The following is an 18,319-nucleotide window of genomic DNA, read 5'->3' on the forward strand; positions in this document are numbered from 1 at the left end:
AAATAACAAACTCATTATAATGCTATATAAATAGTCATATTTAATATATTCTTTAGTCTGCTCAGTTAATGTTTTTCAAATATTGTTATCATTTATACATTCTATTGTTTTTTTTAATTATATTATACAATTTATAATATATATATATATATATATATATAGTAATACTTCTCTATCTTCTAATTTGTAAAAACAGCAAATATGCGAACCGTTTATGTATCAATCAAAGACATTATTCCAGTTACCAAAAACTGGAAAGTAAAAATGCTCGTTGCAGAAAAATCTCCAAAAAGGATTGCACGAAACTCAATAACAAAATATCAGAATCTCACATTGATAGATCCTCAGGTATGAATCATTTTGTATTTATTATATTTTATACATTTCAATCTATAAACATATTTTGCTTATTGTATTTATTATATTGTATTTACTATTGAAATATAAATATTTATTTCTTTAAATCCAATTGATTAATTCTTCAATTTTTTTTATAGGGAAATCGTTTACAAGCAGTCATATTTGGTAAAGATATCGATCTGCACGATGATACATTGCAGGTTTTTCAATCTTATTATATAGGCAATACATATGTCAAAGCAATAGATCCAAGACACAAAATCGAATCGCATGAATATCAATGGATCATCAATTCGAGGACAATTATTGAAAATGTTGAAGATGATGAACCAGTGCTAAAGGATCCAGAGTACAATATCATTCCTTTTAATGAGCTTGATGCTTATAAGGATACAGATTCTGAAATAGGTAATAACTATATAAATAATTATTAGATATATTTATATGCTTTTGTTTCATTATGAACTAACAAAAAATATTTTGGTGAAATAGAGATTCTAGCTATTGCAATCCAAATGATGCCACCCAGAGAAGTCAACACTGTTAATGGAAAGGCAACAGTTCAAGATATACAACTTATTGATGAGAGGTTTAAATACATCTCTAATTACATTTATAGCATTTTTTATTTAACGCATTATAATATTTTTATTATTACAAACTTAATTCTATTTCTAATTTGTATAGCCTGAAGCCTTTAACTTTAACAATGTGGGCTCGATTTGTTCATGACGAATGTCAACAAATTTCAAACATCATTGCAACAAAACCAATAATTCTTAGAATGCGAATTAAAGTTGGTTCTTATGAAGGTACTTTTCATTCAAAATAATACTTTTGTTAATTATTTATCATGTATTTATATATTTGCTAACACATATTTATAATACAGGTCTATCTTTATCATCACAAGTGACAAACGTGTTTACCATCGATCCTCTTTTACCAGCTGCGGTTTCGTTACGTACATGGTAAATTGTCTTTTTTTAAAACTTATTTCAATAATTAATTTTATAAAATCTAAATTATTTATTGTTTCATTCATTATAAAATAATATCGTATAATTTTAACACATATTATTGTTTTTTTATTACAACCATCGTTTTAATTATTAATGTAACTTTTTTTTACTACATACATTGCTTTAATTATTAATATAATTTTTTAGGGCAACCCAAAATGATGCATTACTAGAAGAAATCATTGCCAAGGGTTTCAATACATCAAGAGGATCGAGTTCAAGCAATGCCATACAGGCAATGACGGTATAACTTTCTTTTTTAAGACTAAATTATTTCTTTCTATTTAAATTCACTTTATTGCTACATTCATATTAGAAATTTATTTTTTTATTTTTAATGCAGAAATCAACATTTACAGTTAAAGCAAAATTTTTATTACTCGATTTGCATCAGCCGTTCTACTATAGGTCCTGTGTCAACTGCAATAAAGCGACTGGATATGATTATAATGAAAAGTTCTCGTGTTACAATTGCAAAAATATGAGCATCGGACATCCACGGTAAAAAATTTATTTCAATACTTTAAATTATCATTTTTTACATAATAAATATAAAATAATAATTATAAAAATTATGCAATAATGATATTCTCATTAATTATAGTTCTTGAGTATATTTGGAAATAGAAGATGACACATGATGCATAGCAGTTGTTGCCTTTGGATTGGTGGCAGAAGAAATTCTGAATTTTACAGCAGTTCATCTATTAGAGCACACAGGCGAGGTAATAAATCTCTTTATAAATTTATTCAAAAAAACATATTACATTATGTTCTATATTTTTTCATTATTACAGGAACACCTACCATATTTAGCAAACATTGCAAATGCAATTTTAGAAAAAGAATGGATTATACACTTGCGCGCAGAGATGAATCAATATGGACAATTACGACAGAACAAGCTCAATGTTCTCTCTGTCGAATCTATAAATTAAGCTACGCTATAGATACTCTAAATATCTTTTTGTTAATCTTATCACTTTTATTATTATACCTTTAAATAGAACAGTGACATGTATGTATAGTTCATATATGTATAATTATATACTTAAATGGGACACTATCTTGTATATAAACTTTAAGTTTGCTTCTTTACTTTTAAACTCTGTTATAATTATATACATAAATAGGATACTAACTTGTATGTAAAGGAATTTGTGGAATTGGACGTGTAATGACCCATGAATTTGTTGGATTTTATTGTTGGGTTATTAATTTCAATATGGTAGTTACATTTGGTTTTGATATTATATTGTTCTGGATATTTAGAAGTTTAGAATTGTTTACTCACAATGTGCTTTGTGTGGTTATTTTCTAACCTATATTTAACTTTTCCAATGGTCTAACCGAGAGTTTGGATATGCATGATTAAATGCATATTTATATGAGTCATTGGATCATGTCATATATATGAAAATCCCTGAAAGAAAAAAAATGGAGCACATAAAACATCTACCAGAAGATAAAAACACAAATATGAATATTTGTTAAATATTATTTTTTTATCTCGAAGCAAAATTACAGAAATTTGAGGCTTTTTGCCTCAATCTTTAAACGCTCTTGCTCTTCAAAAATCTGTATGCCTTTTCTATCTAAAGGAGTAGCCACTCGAAAAGAAGATTTAAGCAAAGATTTTAAATCTCTATTATCTCGCTTTAGTGCTTTATCTTCATGTTGGACTCCAGAAGAAGCCGCTGAAGGATAGAAATATTCTCGTGGAGTTTGTCAACCCCACCAGTCCTGGATTGTAGTCGCTCAGAATATACGACAATGGTTGATGAGTATCGGGTGCCGAGATTCACAAGCTCGTAGATAATTTCATTATCTGACTTATTAGTTAGATCATTATTGGATTGCATTATAGCACCTATGGAAGAAGCAGAAACAACTGGTGAACGAGGTGTATAATACCTCATATATTGGTAATGAGAAGATTGCTGAGCCATTGCAAAATGAGAAAGCAGAAAGAGATTGCAGAATAAGAATGCAGACTAATTTCAGAAAAGTGGAGAATATGAGATGTAAAAGAAGATGAACTGAATAATTCTTTTATAGAGAAAATTATGACGAATCATCTCTCGTGAAGCATTTCTCTACAAGAGACAAGAGTGATGTAGTATCATAGCTGCGGCGCCTGACAGCTACAGAAGAACAATGTAGTATCATAGTTGCGGCGACTGACACCTATAGAAGAGCAATGTAGTGTCATAGCTATGCGGCGCCTGACAGCTACAGAAGACCTGTAAAAATCCTACGAATCAAAGTTGTTTGGTCTAAAACAGAGGGCCACCGCTTTTGTTAAAGAGAGAGAGAGAGAGAGAGAGAGAGAGAGGTTAACGGCTTAATTTTGATGAATTCTCTACTAACTACTAAATTTTTTAAAATTTTATAATTTAATAGAGGTTCTACTTGTTAGTTGTATAAATTCAATATTAGTTCTTATTTATTTATTTATTTAATTTATTAATTATTAAATCTTATTAAAAAAAACAATTCAAACTCGAGCTTGAGCTCGAGCTCGGCTCGACTCGAACTCGTTTGTGGAACGAGTTCGAGCTCGAGCTCGAGTTAAGATTTTAGCCTATCGAGTCTAGCTCAAACAAAGAATTAAAAAAAATTTCGAGCTCGGACTTGAGCTCAGGCTCGAGTATTTTGAGTCGAGCCGAGCTCGACAAGCCAAAACTCGGCTCGGCTCAATTACAGCCCTACATAGAGTTTAGGCCCATGGTTAGCTGCACAAGGAACATTTTCATGACTAAACTCTTAATTATTATTCAATCACGTGCAACTAGCATGAGTAATTGAGTTTGGGTGTTGCAGCATGAGAGAATTTTTTAAAGTTACATGTGTTTAAGCTGGGCTAGCCAGAAGCCTAGTCAACCAAGCCTGGAGATTTGTTTGGGGTTACTCTAATTCTTAGGCCCAATCCCAAATACAAGAATTTTTGTTGCTTGATTGAAGGCTGGTAGACTTTCCCCAGCCTAGGCTTAAGCTCGAATCAAGCCGAGTCATAAATTTTTTAAGAGACTGACCAATTTTTATACAAGCTAGTGCTACTAATTAAGAATTAGAAACTTATAATAATATATTTGCAACTCAAATCAATCACAATTCACTTTATTCATACATTAACATGAATTTAAACGGTCACTAAAACAGTCATGTCATCAGAATAAGAAGAAAGAGACCAAGAAATCTTTCATATTTTCTATGGTCTCCATGCCCCAACCTTATATATTTGGATGCATGTGTTGAGCAATCTGCTAAACTTATTAATTTATTCTACAAGATCGTTTTTTTTTTTCTTTATTAACACGTAAACGTAAACCTATCAACTATTCCTTGTGATCGACAACCACCGATGCAGAGGTCCATGACACTTAATTATAAGGGCACAGGATCCACCATTAAAGATGCCACAAAATCTTTGAGCACCATTCCAGCATGTGTAGCCATCGTCATCCTTGTACACAACATCAATGACACGTGCAAGGTTGAGAACTTGCATGAGAATTGGCATGGGGATCACTTCGATTGGGTAGAGGCACTCTTTGTTTATATCCTTCCATGCATTTGTCACTTGTTTCCTCAATTCATGGACTGCTTCTTCTTCTGTATCTTTGTGCTGTGTCATGTAGCATTCAACAGCCAAAGCAACGTGCCCCCTCTTTTGCTCAGACTGCAAGTATTATTATTGAAGAATTGTTTATATATGTTAGTATATAAATTAATAGGGCAATTTTATAAATTATTATTATAAAGAAAAAAAAAGGAGGAATAATTAAACCTTGTGTGAAACGACGTCATCCATGAGTCGGCAAACCACTGCTGAAGCTACGACTATTTTAGGGTCACTGAACAACCATTCGAAGGAATCCTTTGTGACAAGTTCTCCCATTCCGACTAAGGATGTGGTCACTAACATTGCGTAGGCAGAGGTAACCAGAGCAAGGGGCATATATTCATCCATTGTTGATATGTATTTCTAGTGAAACCATTTGGCTTAATGGTGGTATGCTCTAACTTGATTCTTCATCTGAGACAACATACGCACGTAGATACAAGCAATTCACAATCAGGACAAATACTAATGTTTTTGAAACATATAATATAGTTAAACATAATATTTCCTGTTATATATGGTTTTTTGCTTAATTTGCCAGAATATAAAAGCTATGATGCTTACTACTTCTATTGCATACTGGACGTGATATGATTTTCTTTCACCTAGGTTTTGCTCCATATCAGTGTAAATGTCTAGGAGTGCCTGATAACTAATTTTCTTGTACTCCAAGAGTTTATTTGCGGCACTTATATCCCACCTGTAAAATAGGTAGTTTCTGTTCAATTTAGTTTTCCCAGTTAATCAGAAAAAATTAAGAATAAATGCACATATGATCAAGATGTGTCTCAATCTCAACCTCTCGATTGCTTCAGTAAAGAGGTCAAGTTCTTCAATTGTACCATACACATCATAGATATCATCAATAACAGAGGTCATGGAGATCACTTTGGTTAGCATCCTCCTAGCAAAGCAATATTGGGGCTCAAAATACACTCCCAGTATCTAGAAATAGCATTCAACCACTCTGTCTCTGATAAAGGGTAGCTTCCTTGAAAAGTCCAAGTCTTTCCACTAGCTGTAAAACATAATTTAAAATAATCATTCTATCAATTACCTACAATTATCATATCATCATGTATAAGCTAGCTTACTCACAGTACTTGCAAGTACTCTGAAGTGGAGCTTAATAACTGACCTGGCAATGTTAGAAAGTGCTTTCTGGCGCACTTTCTGCAATAGGTTGAAATCCAACTTTGCAAACTTAAGAAGGACTTTATCATGTGAAGCATCTTCCTGGTATACAAGAAAGTAATGCCTTGCCTCTAGCCTTTGAAGTCCTTTTTGGATAGGCTATTCCAAGGCATGGGTTACTTGTGCTACTAGAGGCCCGCTTAATTGGGACTCTACAGACTCAAGATGTGTGGTAGTGAAGACAAGAGCCTCATCCAATATATCTTCACCTTTTACCCTGAAATATGTGGCTTCATACAAGCTTAAAATTCCTTTCACATCATTGCAAAGGGATCCCTTAAAATTCCCTATGCTGTCCTTGAACTTGTTGAACATATCTTCTTCACAATATTCCAATGACATCAAATGAGTCACCCCATGAAGGAGATTAATATATTTGTGTTTATGTGTATTAAATAGTACGGTTAGGTACTTTTTAATCCCATAATGTGAAACGCCTTTTACTTTTAAAATGTTTAATTTGTTGATTATGTTTCCCTAGAAAAAGAATTTTGCAAGCCTATAGAGCAAAAGCAAGCATTTTTTACCGCATGAAACGTAATAGTCATCTAGTCTAAGTAGTCAAAATAGCAAGCTAGGCAACAGTGTAGAGGTCATCATTATATTTGGGATCATCACTTTCATGAGTCTTCTGCAGTTGTTGCAGAATTTCTTGAATCTCATTATCAAAATGATAAGACAAGCCTAACCGCTGAATTGCATCAATCAAGTTCAGTTTTTGTGAAGGCTTTTCAACGGTAGCCGTGAGCATCATCCTCACATTTTCCTTCAATTCCTCACTTTGTTACCTCATTTTCACATCAGATTCCCGTACGAGAAAAAAGTATATATATATATATATATATATAATCACCAGTACTTGACTCGTCCATGGAATAATATCGTACTTTCAAGATTAAAATATTGTCCCTTAAAAAGTCAGGGCTTATGAAGATAGCGTTAGTTACACCAAGAAATGCAAAAGTAGTGTTTGATTTACGAGAGTTCAAAACCCATGATATCCCATGATATCGTAATATAAACACGATACATATCAATCTTTAATTACCAGGAAATCAGAAGCATATGAGAGGAAATGTTCACCCCAAATGCTGGAAACCTGTATCACACGTTTTAATTTCACGTTCTTTCTTTCCTCCTTTCTTTCTTTCTTTCTTTCTTTTTATATATTATATATGGACGTGTGTTGTGTATGTGGTCCGTGGGGTACAGATGGGGATCAAGCTACGCCTCTAATATCAAATTATAATTTTCCTGGGATGACATATATACGTACGTACAGATGAAATTAACAAGCGTAAATAAAAAATAATTGCACCGCTTCAGCGAGCTTTACTCATTATTGAGACTTGTTAAATCTACTCAAAAATGTTACTAAATTAAATTTATAAATTGATTAATATGTAATAAATTAAGTACGGTTGTCTTAAAAATAAATTTATAGACTGACGTGATTTTATCGGATTTATAATAAAATAAAAAGAAGTTTACAATTAAAATAACACACTAAGTTACATTAATTAATAAATTTATTTTTATAAAAAAATTTATAGAAGAAACATTTTTTATTTATTTTTATAAGATATTTTTAAAGCCACACATATCCTTTATTTATTTCACGGTCGGCTCAAAGCCGTGGCAACAAATAGGCCGGACTTGCGGCGAAGGTCCCGATGAGAAAAGGCCTGAGAAAAAATAAAAAGCAAAATGAAAGGTATTTAAATAAAATTACTTCTCTGGTCAAAAAAAGAAAGAAAAAAAAAAAAAAAAAAAAAGAACTACACTCATTTTGGCAATAGATCACATGAATCATACTTAATATTAATAGTAGTAAAAGAAATAAGTGAACCGCGTTGTGCTTGGAATTTGAAATGAAAAGGCCATAGGACTTAATTTGCAGTAATGTCATAAATCATTTGATGGTCATCTATAATCTTATGTGTGGCTGAAATGAAGATGCCAAAAGTATCATATTCCTATATAAACCAGTAGTACAGCCACATGCAGGATGACGATATATATATATATATATATCGCCTTCACCACGTTCTATTACTGTGATTTAATTTGATGGTAGACCATCTCCTTTTTATATAGTGCGTTATGTGTTCGCGGCTGAGATGGATTCCGATCGATTCTTTCGCAGGGACCAGGAAGGCCACATTATTAATTCCTTGTATATCCCGTATCCACATGTTTTACATGTATGGTCACGAGGATACCTCAAACTGGTGTCATGTATTTATCCATGCATCATTGTCATATATGTCGGGACCTAAAGTGCCAATCACTATAAGAAAATTATTTATTTAAGATTAATTATTTTTAACAAAATATCTATTTTTAATTTAAATGAGTCTATTTTTATCTTAAGTAATTATTTTTCTTATAAAATATTAATCACAAATATCTATTTTTTTTTAATAAATAAAGAGTAGTTTTCCTATCGATACTTTCGCAGGCCAGAATGCCACAGTCGTCAGTATTCGATCGATGATCATGATATCTCCTCGTCATGTTTTACACATGAGAATACTATTATCGATGACTCGTGTGATCCTGTACTATGTTATAACATGCATCATGTGGTTGAAAATGGATCAAGTACTGCAGATATGCAGGCTTCTAGATCGACCTTTACTTGATCCATGCCCATGATGTATGATCATGTCATGTGGCTGAAAATGGAAGCACTAGCGCCATCTGATCTTTACCATGCATCATCATCATGCCCTGCTTAAGGGTTTTTCGTCTTTTTGTTCCAACTAATTTCCACCACTCCCTGCGGCCTTAACTATTAGAATGAACGTTTATTAAAGGGTGATGCTACATCACAGAGGATTCTCAATCCTCACCGACAGGCAAAAGTTTTTTATTTTCTCAATTTTTAAATATTTTTAAAAACATAATCAAAAATCAAAAATTTATTAAAAAATACTTTCTGTAAAAAAATAACCCAATCGATAGATTTTGTCAGTAAATTTTATCAGTAAAAATAGTAGTTTCCTTTATTAAAATGTCGAGTACTAACAAAAAATAATAATAATGAAAGTATTTATAATAATACTTCAAATATCATGAATGATCTTGGATATTATTTACGAAGGATTATAGATGACGGTAAAATGAGTATATAATGAAACACACCTAATTAAATTATTTTCAACTTCTTTCGCAACCAATTAATATAATTATACCACTTCATTAGTAATAATTCTAATTTTACCTGACTACCAGGCATCCATTTCTGGATTTATAAAAAAAATAGTAAAAAATTATATAAATTTATCATTTTAGTAGTAGAAAGAAAAACTGACTATTTCAGCGCCGTATTATATCAATATTGAGACTTGCAAATTGGTGATGAGCTAGCTACCATCATGACTTATTGGCAGGATAAATCAAATTTCCTAAACGGTAATTGTTAAGTGCGTATTTTCACACTACCAATTTCACAGATACTTATATTAATGTAACAAGATAGCAGCATGGAATGCCCAGTAAAACTTCAATGTCAAAGTTAGAGAATTTATTTGAAGTAAAGAATATGAAAGAATGTCAATATACTATCTTTATGTGGTATTTATAAAAGTGTGGTATGGTAAAAATGACCATTCTCTAGAACCCCTCTTAAAGATTTTCTATATTAATTGGAGTGATCTCCTTCTTTATAAGTCAGAAATGTTATCTACTATCTCCAATATGTATTTATAAGACTCATCTTGGGATTTGCACTTAACTATTGGGCTTTCATTATAATGGGCCCATGGATACCAAATATCGCTTCTAATTATCCCGCTAACTTTTTTCGTGGCAACACGTGGGAAATTAAACATATCATGTCTTTTTCTCTACCCCGCTAATTTTGGACACATAGCAACTCTAGGATCTACCTCGCTGGCTTTATGCTAATTAAGGTATGGCCTTGTGCAGGCAGTGAATTCCTTGCACACCCCAGACACAACACGTGTCTGAAACTGTTCCCACTCTTTCACTCTTTGTTTTCAAGAATGATAACCGAAAGTGCACAAATAACCGTTCAACTTCCTAAGAATTTCTCGAAATCTCTCATGATTACCTTCTTTCAATTGCCTTTTCCCTTTCCTTTGCTCATTTTCATTTTTGAAGTTTCTCCTTTCAAGCTTTTCCATTCCCTATATCCCCTTTTCGAAAACTCACAACAACTCATCTTTTTGAACTCGTTCTCTCCAACACAATCATCAAATAGCTCACTGCGACCCTTCTCCCCATCAATTTTTGGTGGCAACCCCTTCTAGGATTTCTACCCATTCTAAAGCTGAATCCTCCGAGGGCCAGATGCCCCATTCCTTTGAGGAGTTTACCTGGCATTCCACCATTACTGCTCGAGAGCTGACAAAGTTAAAGACTTCTTACTGTGTTCCTGATTTTGTCGAATTCGTCATTCTTGATGCGAGTGCTAGTGTTGTGGATGAGAAAGGTTTCTTAAGAAAAGTTGCTCTTACGGCTTATGCCTTGTAGCATGGATTGCACTTTCCATTTTGTTGCTCTATTCTTAATGTTCTTGATCTTCTCTAGATATCTTCCACCCAACTTCATTCACACATTTGGCATGTGCTTTTAAGTTCCTATGAGGTGTTCCACATGGTTTTGGAACTCTTGAGGGAGCAATACCCAGATTTGACGACTCGCAAGTTCTTCTCTTTTTACTCTGTGAGCTGACTACCCGGTAACATTTGTAGTTTTCGTGTTCGTTCTCAAAGATTGGCTGCTTTTGAACACTGCTATTCCAATGTTAAAGCTTGGACCAAGAAATTTTTCTTTCTTGTTCAGAATGGCTGGGAATTCCCCACCCCTGAGAAATATGTTCTTGATTTTCCTATTTGGGCCAATTGGGGAAAGGTTCCCAATGACAAGAAGATTCTGATTGACCTTACTAGTCATGAAGAAGAACCCATCAATGCAGTTCTTCGCTGGGCTAAGGAACATGATAGTAAAGGCAAACAAGTGCCTTGTGGACTGATAAATTGTTATCCCATGTTAATATAGATAGATTTCTCATTGTACCCAACCATTCGCACGTAAAAGGACCTAAACTCAAGGATGTGAAAAAGGGCTCTTCCAAAAAGAGGTAAGCTTCTCCACTTTCCTCTTAAATCCCTGTGAAGCGCCCAAGCTAAAAAGAGGGTGGGGTGCCAACTGGCTGCCTAAATGACGTTGTTGAGGGCTCAGATACAACCATTGATGTAGGTCCATATAGGACCATTGATGCTGGTGTTGAGCCCGATTTAGGAAGGGGGCGTCTACAACACCCATATTGTGGCTCTCGAGTTGGGTGATCTTGATGGGCTTATGGGACAAGCCCTTGCTAATTTGGCTACGGCCTTTGACTTTGAACTACTTGCTAAAGGGTCAGACTTGATGGGTACTCCACCCTTCGAGTTTCCTTCTCTTCTTGCTTCTACGCCAAGCAGTGGTGAATCCACCTCTGATATTTTTAATGCCTTCAATATGGGTGTGATGACCCGCTTTTGAGCGTATTTTCGCTGAAATAATTGTTTTTATTTTAATTAATATACAGTTTAATTATTTTAATTTAATTGCATTTTTTAAAATTAGTTTTTAATTTATTTGATGTTGTGTTTTATTTTTTTAAGTGGTTTTGTGGTTTTTAATCTTTTTGGCGGTTTAGTTTCGTTTCCCGGAATGAGGATTGGACCTCATTTCTTTTTACATCTTTTTCCTTTTTCTCTTTTTTCCTTTTTTCTTTTTCCCTTCTTTTCTTTTTCCTTTCTTTTTCTTTTTTTCTTTTCTTTTTCTTTTTTCTTCTTTTTCTTTTTTTCCTTCCTGCTCCCGCGTCGTCCCCCCCGATCTCTCTCTCTCTCTCTTCTCTCTCCTCACCCACGGCCGGAAACTTCAACAGCCCAGACCGCCGCCGTTCGGCCACCGTTTGGCCCACCGCCGGTCTCGTTCGAACCCCCTCCCTCCGGTGCACCTTCCCACCAAATATCTTCCCCTGCCGGCCAGCCGTTTGGCCGGAAAAGCCATTTGAAGCCCCACGGTTTTTCCTCCGTACCGCCGCCGTCGCTCCACCTTCGGCCACCATTTCTTCACCACTTCATCACCGGTCCCTTGCCGTCTTAACCCACCCATTTTAGGCCTCCAACGACCACCGGAACAGCTCCTACGAGCTTAGTTTCCGATTTGCGTTTTCCGGCCATTTCCGGCGATTCCACCGCCACCCACGGCCGTTCATCACTTCCAATAGCTTCACAACCATCCCTAGACCATTCCCTATCAATTTCGTGTCCTAGTTTGTCCCCGTTCAAAAGTGAGTTTTTCAAACCCACGGCCGCAGTGAATTTTCACTGTGACGTTGCTTTTCCGCAGCCGTTTGCAACGCCGCTTGTTTTCTAAAATTACCGTATAGCACTGTAAGTATTTTCCAAACCCTATTTTCAGATTTAAATATATATTGCTCTTTCAATTATTTAATTTGCTGGTTGGTTGATTCCGGACTGAGTCCGAGGAGTTCGGGGGTCGGATGGATGGAGGATGGAGTTGCTTGTTTTATTGTTTTATGATGGTTGGTTATTTTATTATGCATTGATATGGCATTTCATGGTGCATGCACGTGTGGTTTTGTTTATGTGTGAAAAGCCTGTGTATTGGCGTAAGTGGTCTTACGGGTGCTTGTGTATCACGACCCCAAGCCGGGATGGGGTATTATCCCGGTGGAGCTCCTCTGGTCACTCGGGAGCGGAATAAATTGAGTGATGTCCCCTGAGTTGTCGCTAGACGACGGGAGCGGGGGCTAGGGGTTGCTTGGCTACGAACGCGCCGGGCGCGGAACCGAGCATCGCTCTACGCACCGACTCCGTGGCCCTTCGCTGGTGAGGGCTAGAGGATGCTTGGCTACGAACGTGCGGGGTACGGAACTGGGCATCGCTCGTTAGGTGTCACATGCGTGGTGGTACTCTGCGGTGTGGCACTGGAGCCAGGGTGTGCGGATGACCCCTAGGGGAGGTCATGGTGCATACGGATAAAAAATGTGATTTTGGCGTGTGTGGAAAACTGTGTCTTTGGGTTTTGTGCATTGGGCATGGTTCATGCATATTGTTTGAGTTCTATATGTGTTATTATCTGGTAGTGTTTGGGTTTTACTTACCTGCGGTACCATTTTTGGTGCAGGAGATGAGGATGAGGAGGAGGAGGCTGAGCCCAAGGATGCGGCTCCGCCGGGTTGCTGATGTTATGCTTTTCTTTATGGTTTTAAAACTGTATTTGTGTTTTGTAATATTTTATCTATGTACGTTTTAAACAGCTTGTATTACGTTAAGAAAAATTCTGGTACTTAGTTATGACTTTCGTTATCCGCTGCGTGTTCTTTCGTGCACATTTGTTGCCTTTGCACACACTCGGCACCCGTCGATAGGATGGTGACCCGGGTTGTCACCATCCGGACGTCTTGATTTTCCCGTATTCGGGCGTGGGGATTTGGGGGCGTCACAGGTGGTATCAGAGCGGTTTGGCTCTGGGTAAAACCACATGTCCCGTAGGTAGTACCAGAATGTTTTTTTAAAGTTGTGTTTTAAAATTTATGTTAAGTATAGTTGTTTTATTTGTTTTATTTGTGTGAGCTTGTTTGCTTGTTTGTATTTATTTGGTTATGTTTTTGCAAGCTGGTTTCTTTTGTTTCTTGCTGTGTAGTGTTGGTTTTGTTTTTGTTGGTTTTATGATGGTTTATTTGTTTTTCTTAAAGGAGGGTCAAGAGTGGTGTTGTGGTAGGAATATGGGGAGACCAAGGAAAAATACTCAGGAGTCACGGGACAATACCTCCAGGGATGACTCCATAGCCGAAGCAATTCGGCAGATGACGGAGTTTATGCAACAGAGTGCGAGGTCTCAACAGGCAGGGCCTTGGCCACCACAAGGACCTTGGCCACCACAAGGGGGTCCTTGGCCACCATCAAGAGGGCCTTATCCACCATCAGGAGAGCCTTGTCCGCAACAAGGAGGGTATTGGCCACAACCAGGAGGTCCCTGGCCATATCAGGGAGGGCCTTGGATGTATCCAGGAGGGTCTAGTAGCATGGTGCAAGCCGGATGCACCTATGAGCGCTTCCTGGTGCATAGGACTCCACACTTCACTGGAAATGAGGATCCACTTCAGGCTGGAAAATGGATCAAAGATTTGGAGAAAACTTTTGAGGTGTGTGGATGCACTGAGGCGCAGCAAGTACTCTACGCCAGCTATCTCTTGCAAGGTACCGCTTCTGATTGGTGGGATACCAAGAGGGTGCTGTTGGAATCTGAACTGGGATCTTTCGCTGCGGTGACCTGGCAGCGTTTCAAAAAGGAGTTCAATGACCGCTTCTTTCCTGCATCGGTAAGGAAGCAAAAGGCAAGAGAGTTCTCCAATCTGGTCCAAGGGGGCGCGACAGTGGAGCTGTACGCCCGGAGGTTCATAGAACTTGAGCAGTTTGCTCCTCACCTTGTCGCCACTGAGGAGATGCGAGCAGATCGTTTCCAGGAGGGGCTGCGTCATGACATACGCCGTATGGTGGTCAGCCATCGGATATCCACTTTTCAGGAATTAGTGGATGTGGCTACCCTTGTGGAGCGGGAAAATAATCTGAGTGTGGGTTCCCCTCCAGGGCATAAGAGGCGGAGTTTTTCTGGTGAAGGAAGCAGCTCGGGTTCGCCCCAGAAGTTTGTTCAGCGGACCGGAGCTCGACCTCCTACGTCCTCAGGTGTTCGTATGGGAGGACGGGTGCCTATTTGTGGAGCTTGTAATAGAGCTTATGAGGGCGAGTGTCAGATGAGTAGCGGACCCCAGTGTTACTGGTGCGGCCAAGTGGGACATATCGCTCGGGATTGCTCCGTCAGAGTTCAAGAAAGCCGTGGAGGTAGACACGGTGGAAAAACCAACCCGAGACAAGCAGTACAAGCCCGGGTTTATGCTGTCACACCCGAAGAGGTGGATGATGAGGCACCAGCGACCCATGATGCTGGAGTAATTACAGGTATGGTTTAATTTAATCTTAAGTTGGATTTGATTTTTGGTGTTTGTGGTTTATTCTTTGCTTTTTGGATTTCATGGGTTGATGTGTTTGGTTCAGGAAGAGTTCATTTGTATGAGTTTTATGCTTGTACTTTGTTTGATTCCGGTGCTTCACGGTCGTTTGTATCTTCCACGTTTGCTCGGGTGTGTAATTTGGTCACGGAGCCGTTGCCGAAGTCTATGGTAGTGGCTCTACCCGATGGTGAGATGGTGTGGTGTTCCAAGGTTGCTTTGGGATGCCCGTTAAACTTTGAGGGAAGATTCTTGGATGCGGATTTGGTGGTGTTCAAGCTGTTGGGTTTTGATATCATCCTCGGGATGGATTGGCTGTACCGATATTCTGCGAGTATTAATTGCAGAAGTCGGATAATTAGCTTTCAGCTTCCAGATGGTGATTGTCTGGAATTTGCGGGGAGTAGATTAAAAGAAAAACCGATAATTATATCGGCGATTCAGGCAAGACGAGAGATTGCATGGGGAGCGGATGCATTCTTGGTGCAGATGGTGTCCACGCCGTCTGAGAAGAAATCTTTGGCAGACATTCCAGTTGTGGAAGAGTTCCCCGATGTGTTTGTGGATGACTTGCCCGGACTACCCCCTGTTCGGGAGATGGAGTTTGTTATAGACTTGGAACCTGGAGCGGCTCCTGTGCATAAAGCTCTTTATCGCATGGCACCGGCTGAATTGAAAGAGTTGAAGACTCAGTTGCAAGAACTGGTAGAGAAGGGATTTATTCAGCCTAGTACGTCGCCGTGGGGTGCACCAGTTTTATTTGTTAAGAAGAAAGATGGAACCCTCCGTATGTGCATTGACTATCGGGAATTGAACAAGGTGACCATCAAAAATAAATACCCTCTCCCGCGGATTGATGATTTGTTTGACCAGCTTCAAGGGGCAGCCGTGTTCTCCAAGATTGATCTGAGGTCGAGATACTACCAGCTGAGAATCAGAGACTAGGATGTGCCTAAAACTGCTTTCAGGTCGAGGTATGGGCATTATGAATTCAAGGTGATGCTGTTTGGGTTAGCTAATGCCCCTGCAGCTTTCATGGATTTAATGAATCGAGTGTTTCGACCTTATCTGGATTCCTTTGTGGTAGTATTTATTGATGATATACTGATTTATTCCCGAGATGTTGAAGAGCATGTGTATCATCTTAGTCTGGTACTTAAGAGATTGAGAGAACACCAGCTATACGCCAAGCTCAGCAAGTGTGAGTTCTGGTTGGAGGAAGTTAAATTTCTTGGGCATGTAATTTCCCGGGGCGGAGTGGCAGTTGATCCTAGTAAGGTAGAAGCCATTTTGTCATGGCAGCGCCCGACTACAGTACGTGAGATCAGGAGTTTCTTGGGGCTCGCCGATTACTACCGAAGATTTGTAGAGGGTTTTGCTCGCCTATCCGGACCTCTCACAGCTTTAACTCGGAAGAATACAGAATTTGTTTGGTCAGAGAAATGTGAGAGAAGCTTCTAGGAATTAAAGAACAGGTTGACAACGGCACCAGTGTTAGCACTCCCAGAACCGCATAAGCCATTCGTAGTCTTCAATGATGCATCTAAGTTTGGTTTGGGTTGTGTCCTTATCCAGGAAGGACTGGTTGTAGCCTATGCATCTCGTCAGCTAAAGGACCACGAGAAGAATTATCCGACGCACGATCTTGAATTGGCTGCGATTGTTTTTGCCCTTAAGATCTGGCGGCACTTCTTGTATGGGGAAGCTTGCGAGGTATTTACTGATTACAAGAGTTTGAAGCATTTGTTTTCCCAGAAAAATCTGAATATGAGGCAGAGGCGATGGCTGGAGCTAATCAGTGACTATCAGTGTGATATCAAGTACCATCCAGGGAAGGCTAATATAGTTGCTGATGCTTTGAGCCGGAAGTCACATTTGGAAGATGAAGCCGAGCCGTCAGAATTGGAGTCGTTGCTTTGTGGGATGAGAAGGCTCCTTATAGAGAGTTCGCAGCAAGTAGAGATTTTGTCTTCTGTTCTTGATATTCGGGTAACTGATTTTGAAGAATTGAAAGCTCTCCAAAGAAAGGATCCGAAGCTGCTGAACATCAGGAAAAGAGTCCGAAAATCTCGAGGGCCGTTGCACTATAGCCTGGATAATGATGGGATACTTCGGTTCCGAGATCGCAGAGTGGTCCCAAAGGACTCAGATTTCAAAGAACGGATCATGGCGGAAGCTCATGCGGCCCCGTATTCAGTTCATCCCGGCAGTACAAAGATGTATCGGGACTTGAAGAAAAATTTCTGGTGGGATGGCATGAAGAAGGACATCGCCTTATATATTGAGAAGTGCTACTCATGCCGTCAGGTAAAGGCCGAGCATTAGAGACCTGCAGGTATGCTCCAACCCCTCCCTATTTCTGAGTGGAAGTGGGATGACATCACGATGGACTTCGTAGTGGGTTTGCCGAGAACGCCTAGTGGGAAGAATTCTGTTTGGGTGATTGTGGACCGGTTAACGAAGAGTGCTCATTTTCTGCCTGTTAATAACACCGACTCTTTGGGTAAGTTGACCCGTTTGTATGTCAAGGAGATAGTGCGGCTACACGGCATACCAAAGAGTATAGTGTCGGATCGAGACCCAAGGTTTACGTCGCAGTTCTGGAAGAGTTTGCAGGCAGCTTTGGGTACTAAGTTGAAGTTCAGTACTGCTTATCACCCGCAGACAGATGGCCAGTCAGAGCGCACCATTCAGACTCTGGAAGACATGCTGCGAGCATGTGTCCTGGAATTCCAAGGAAGTTGGGAAAATCATTTGCCACTCATTGAGTTTGCATACAATAACAGCTTCCATGCGACCATTCAGATGGCTCCCTATGAAGCTCTTTATGGGAGAAAGTGTAGGTCGCCCTTGTGTTGGGATGAAGTTGGGGAGAGTAGGGTAATTGGACCCGAAATAATTCAAGAAATGCAAAGCCAAGTTCGGATCATCAGAGACAAAATGGCGGCAGCTCAGAGTCGCCAGAAGAGTTACGCTGATACCAGGAGGAGAGAGTTGTCGTTTGAAGTTGGTGATTGGGTTTACCTTAAAGTCTCTCCCATGAGAGGTGTTAAGCGTTTTGGT

General features: G+C 38.4%; 1 protein-coding gene and 1 pseudogene across 1 annotated transcript; one reads left to right on the plus strand and one right to left on the minus strand.

Annotated features, from left to right (window-relative positions):
* The first annotated feature begins 201 nt into the window (after window positions 1-201).
* On the plus strand, window positions 202-2,320 carry LOC122282517 (replication protein A 70 kDa DNA-binding subunit B-like). The gene is made up of 7 exons (XM_043094460.1): window positions 202-348; window positions 498-768; window positions 853-949; window positions 1,048-1,172; window positions 1,253-1,331; window positions 1,530-1,626; window positions 2,180-2,320. Exons 1-7 carry the CDS (start codon window positions 202-204, stop codon window positions 2,318-2,320), a joined length of 957 nt encoding a protein of 318 aa, XP_042950394.1.
* Window positions 2,321-4,473: 2,153 nt separating this feature from the next.
* Window positions 4,474-6,545, minus strand: LOC122282518 (annotated as a pseudogene).
* Between the last annotated feature and the right edge of the window lie 11,774 nt (window positions 6,546-18,319).

This window comes from Carya illinoinensis, chromosome 11 (assembly GCF_018687715.1).
Source record: "Carya illinoinensis cultivar Pawnee chromosome 11, C.illinoinensisPawnee_v1, whole genome shotgun sequence".
In the NCBI taxonomy this organism is placed as follows: domain Eukaryota; kingdom Viridiplantae; phylum Streptophyta; class Magnoliopsida; order Fagales; family Juglandaceae; genus Carya; species Carya illinoinensis.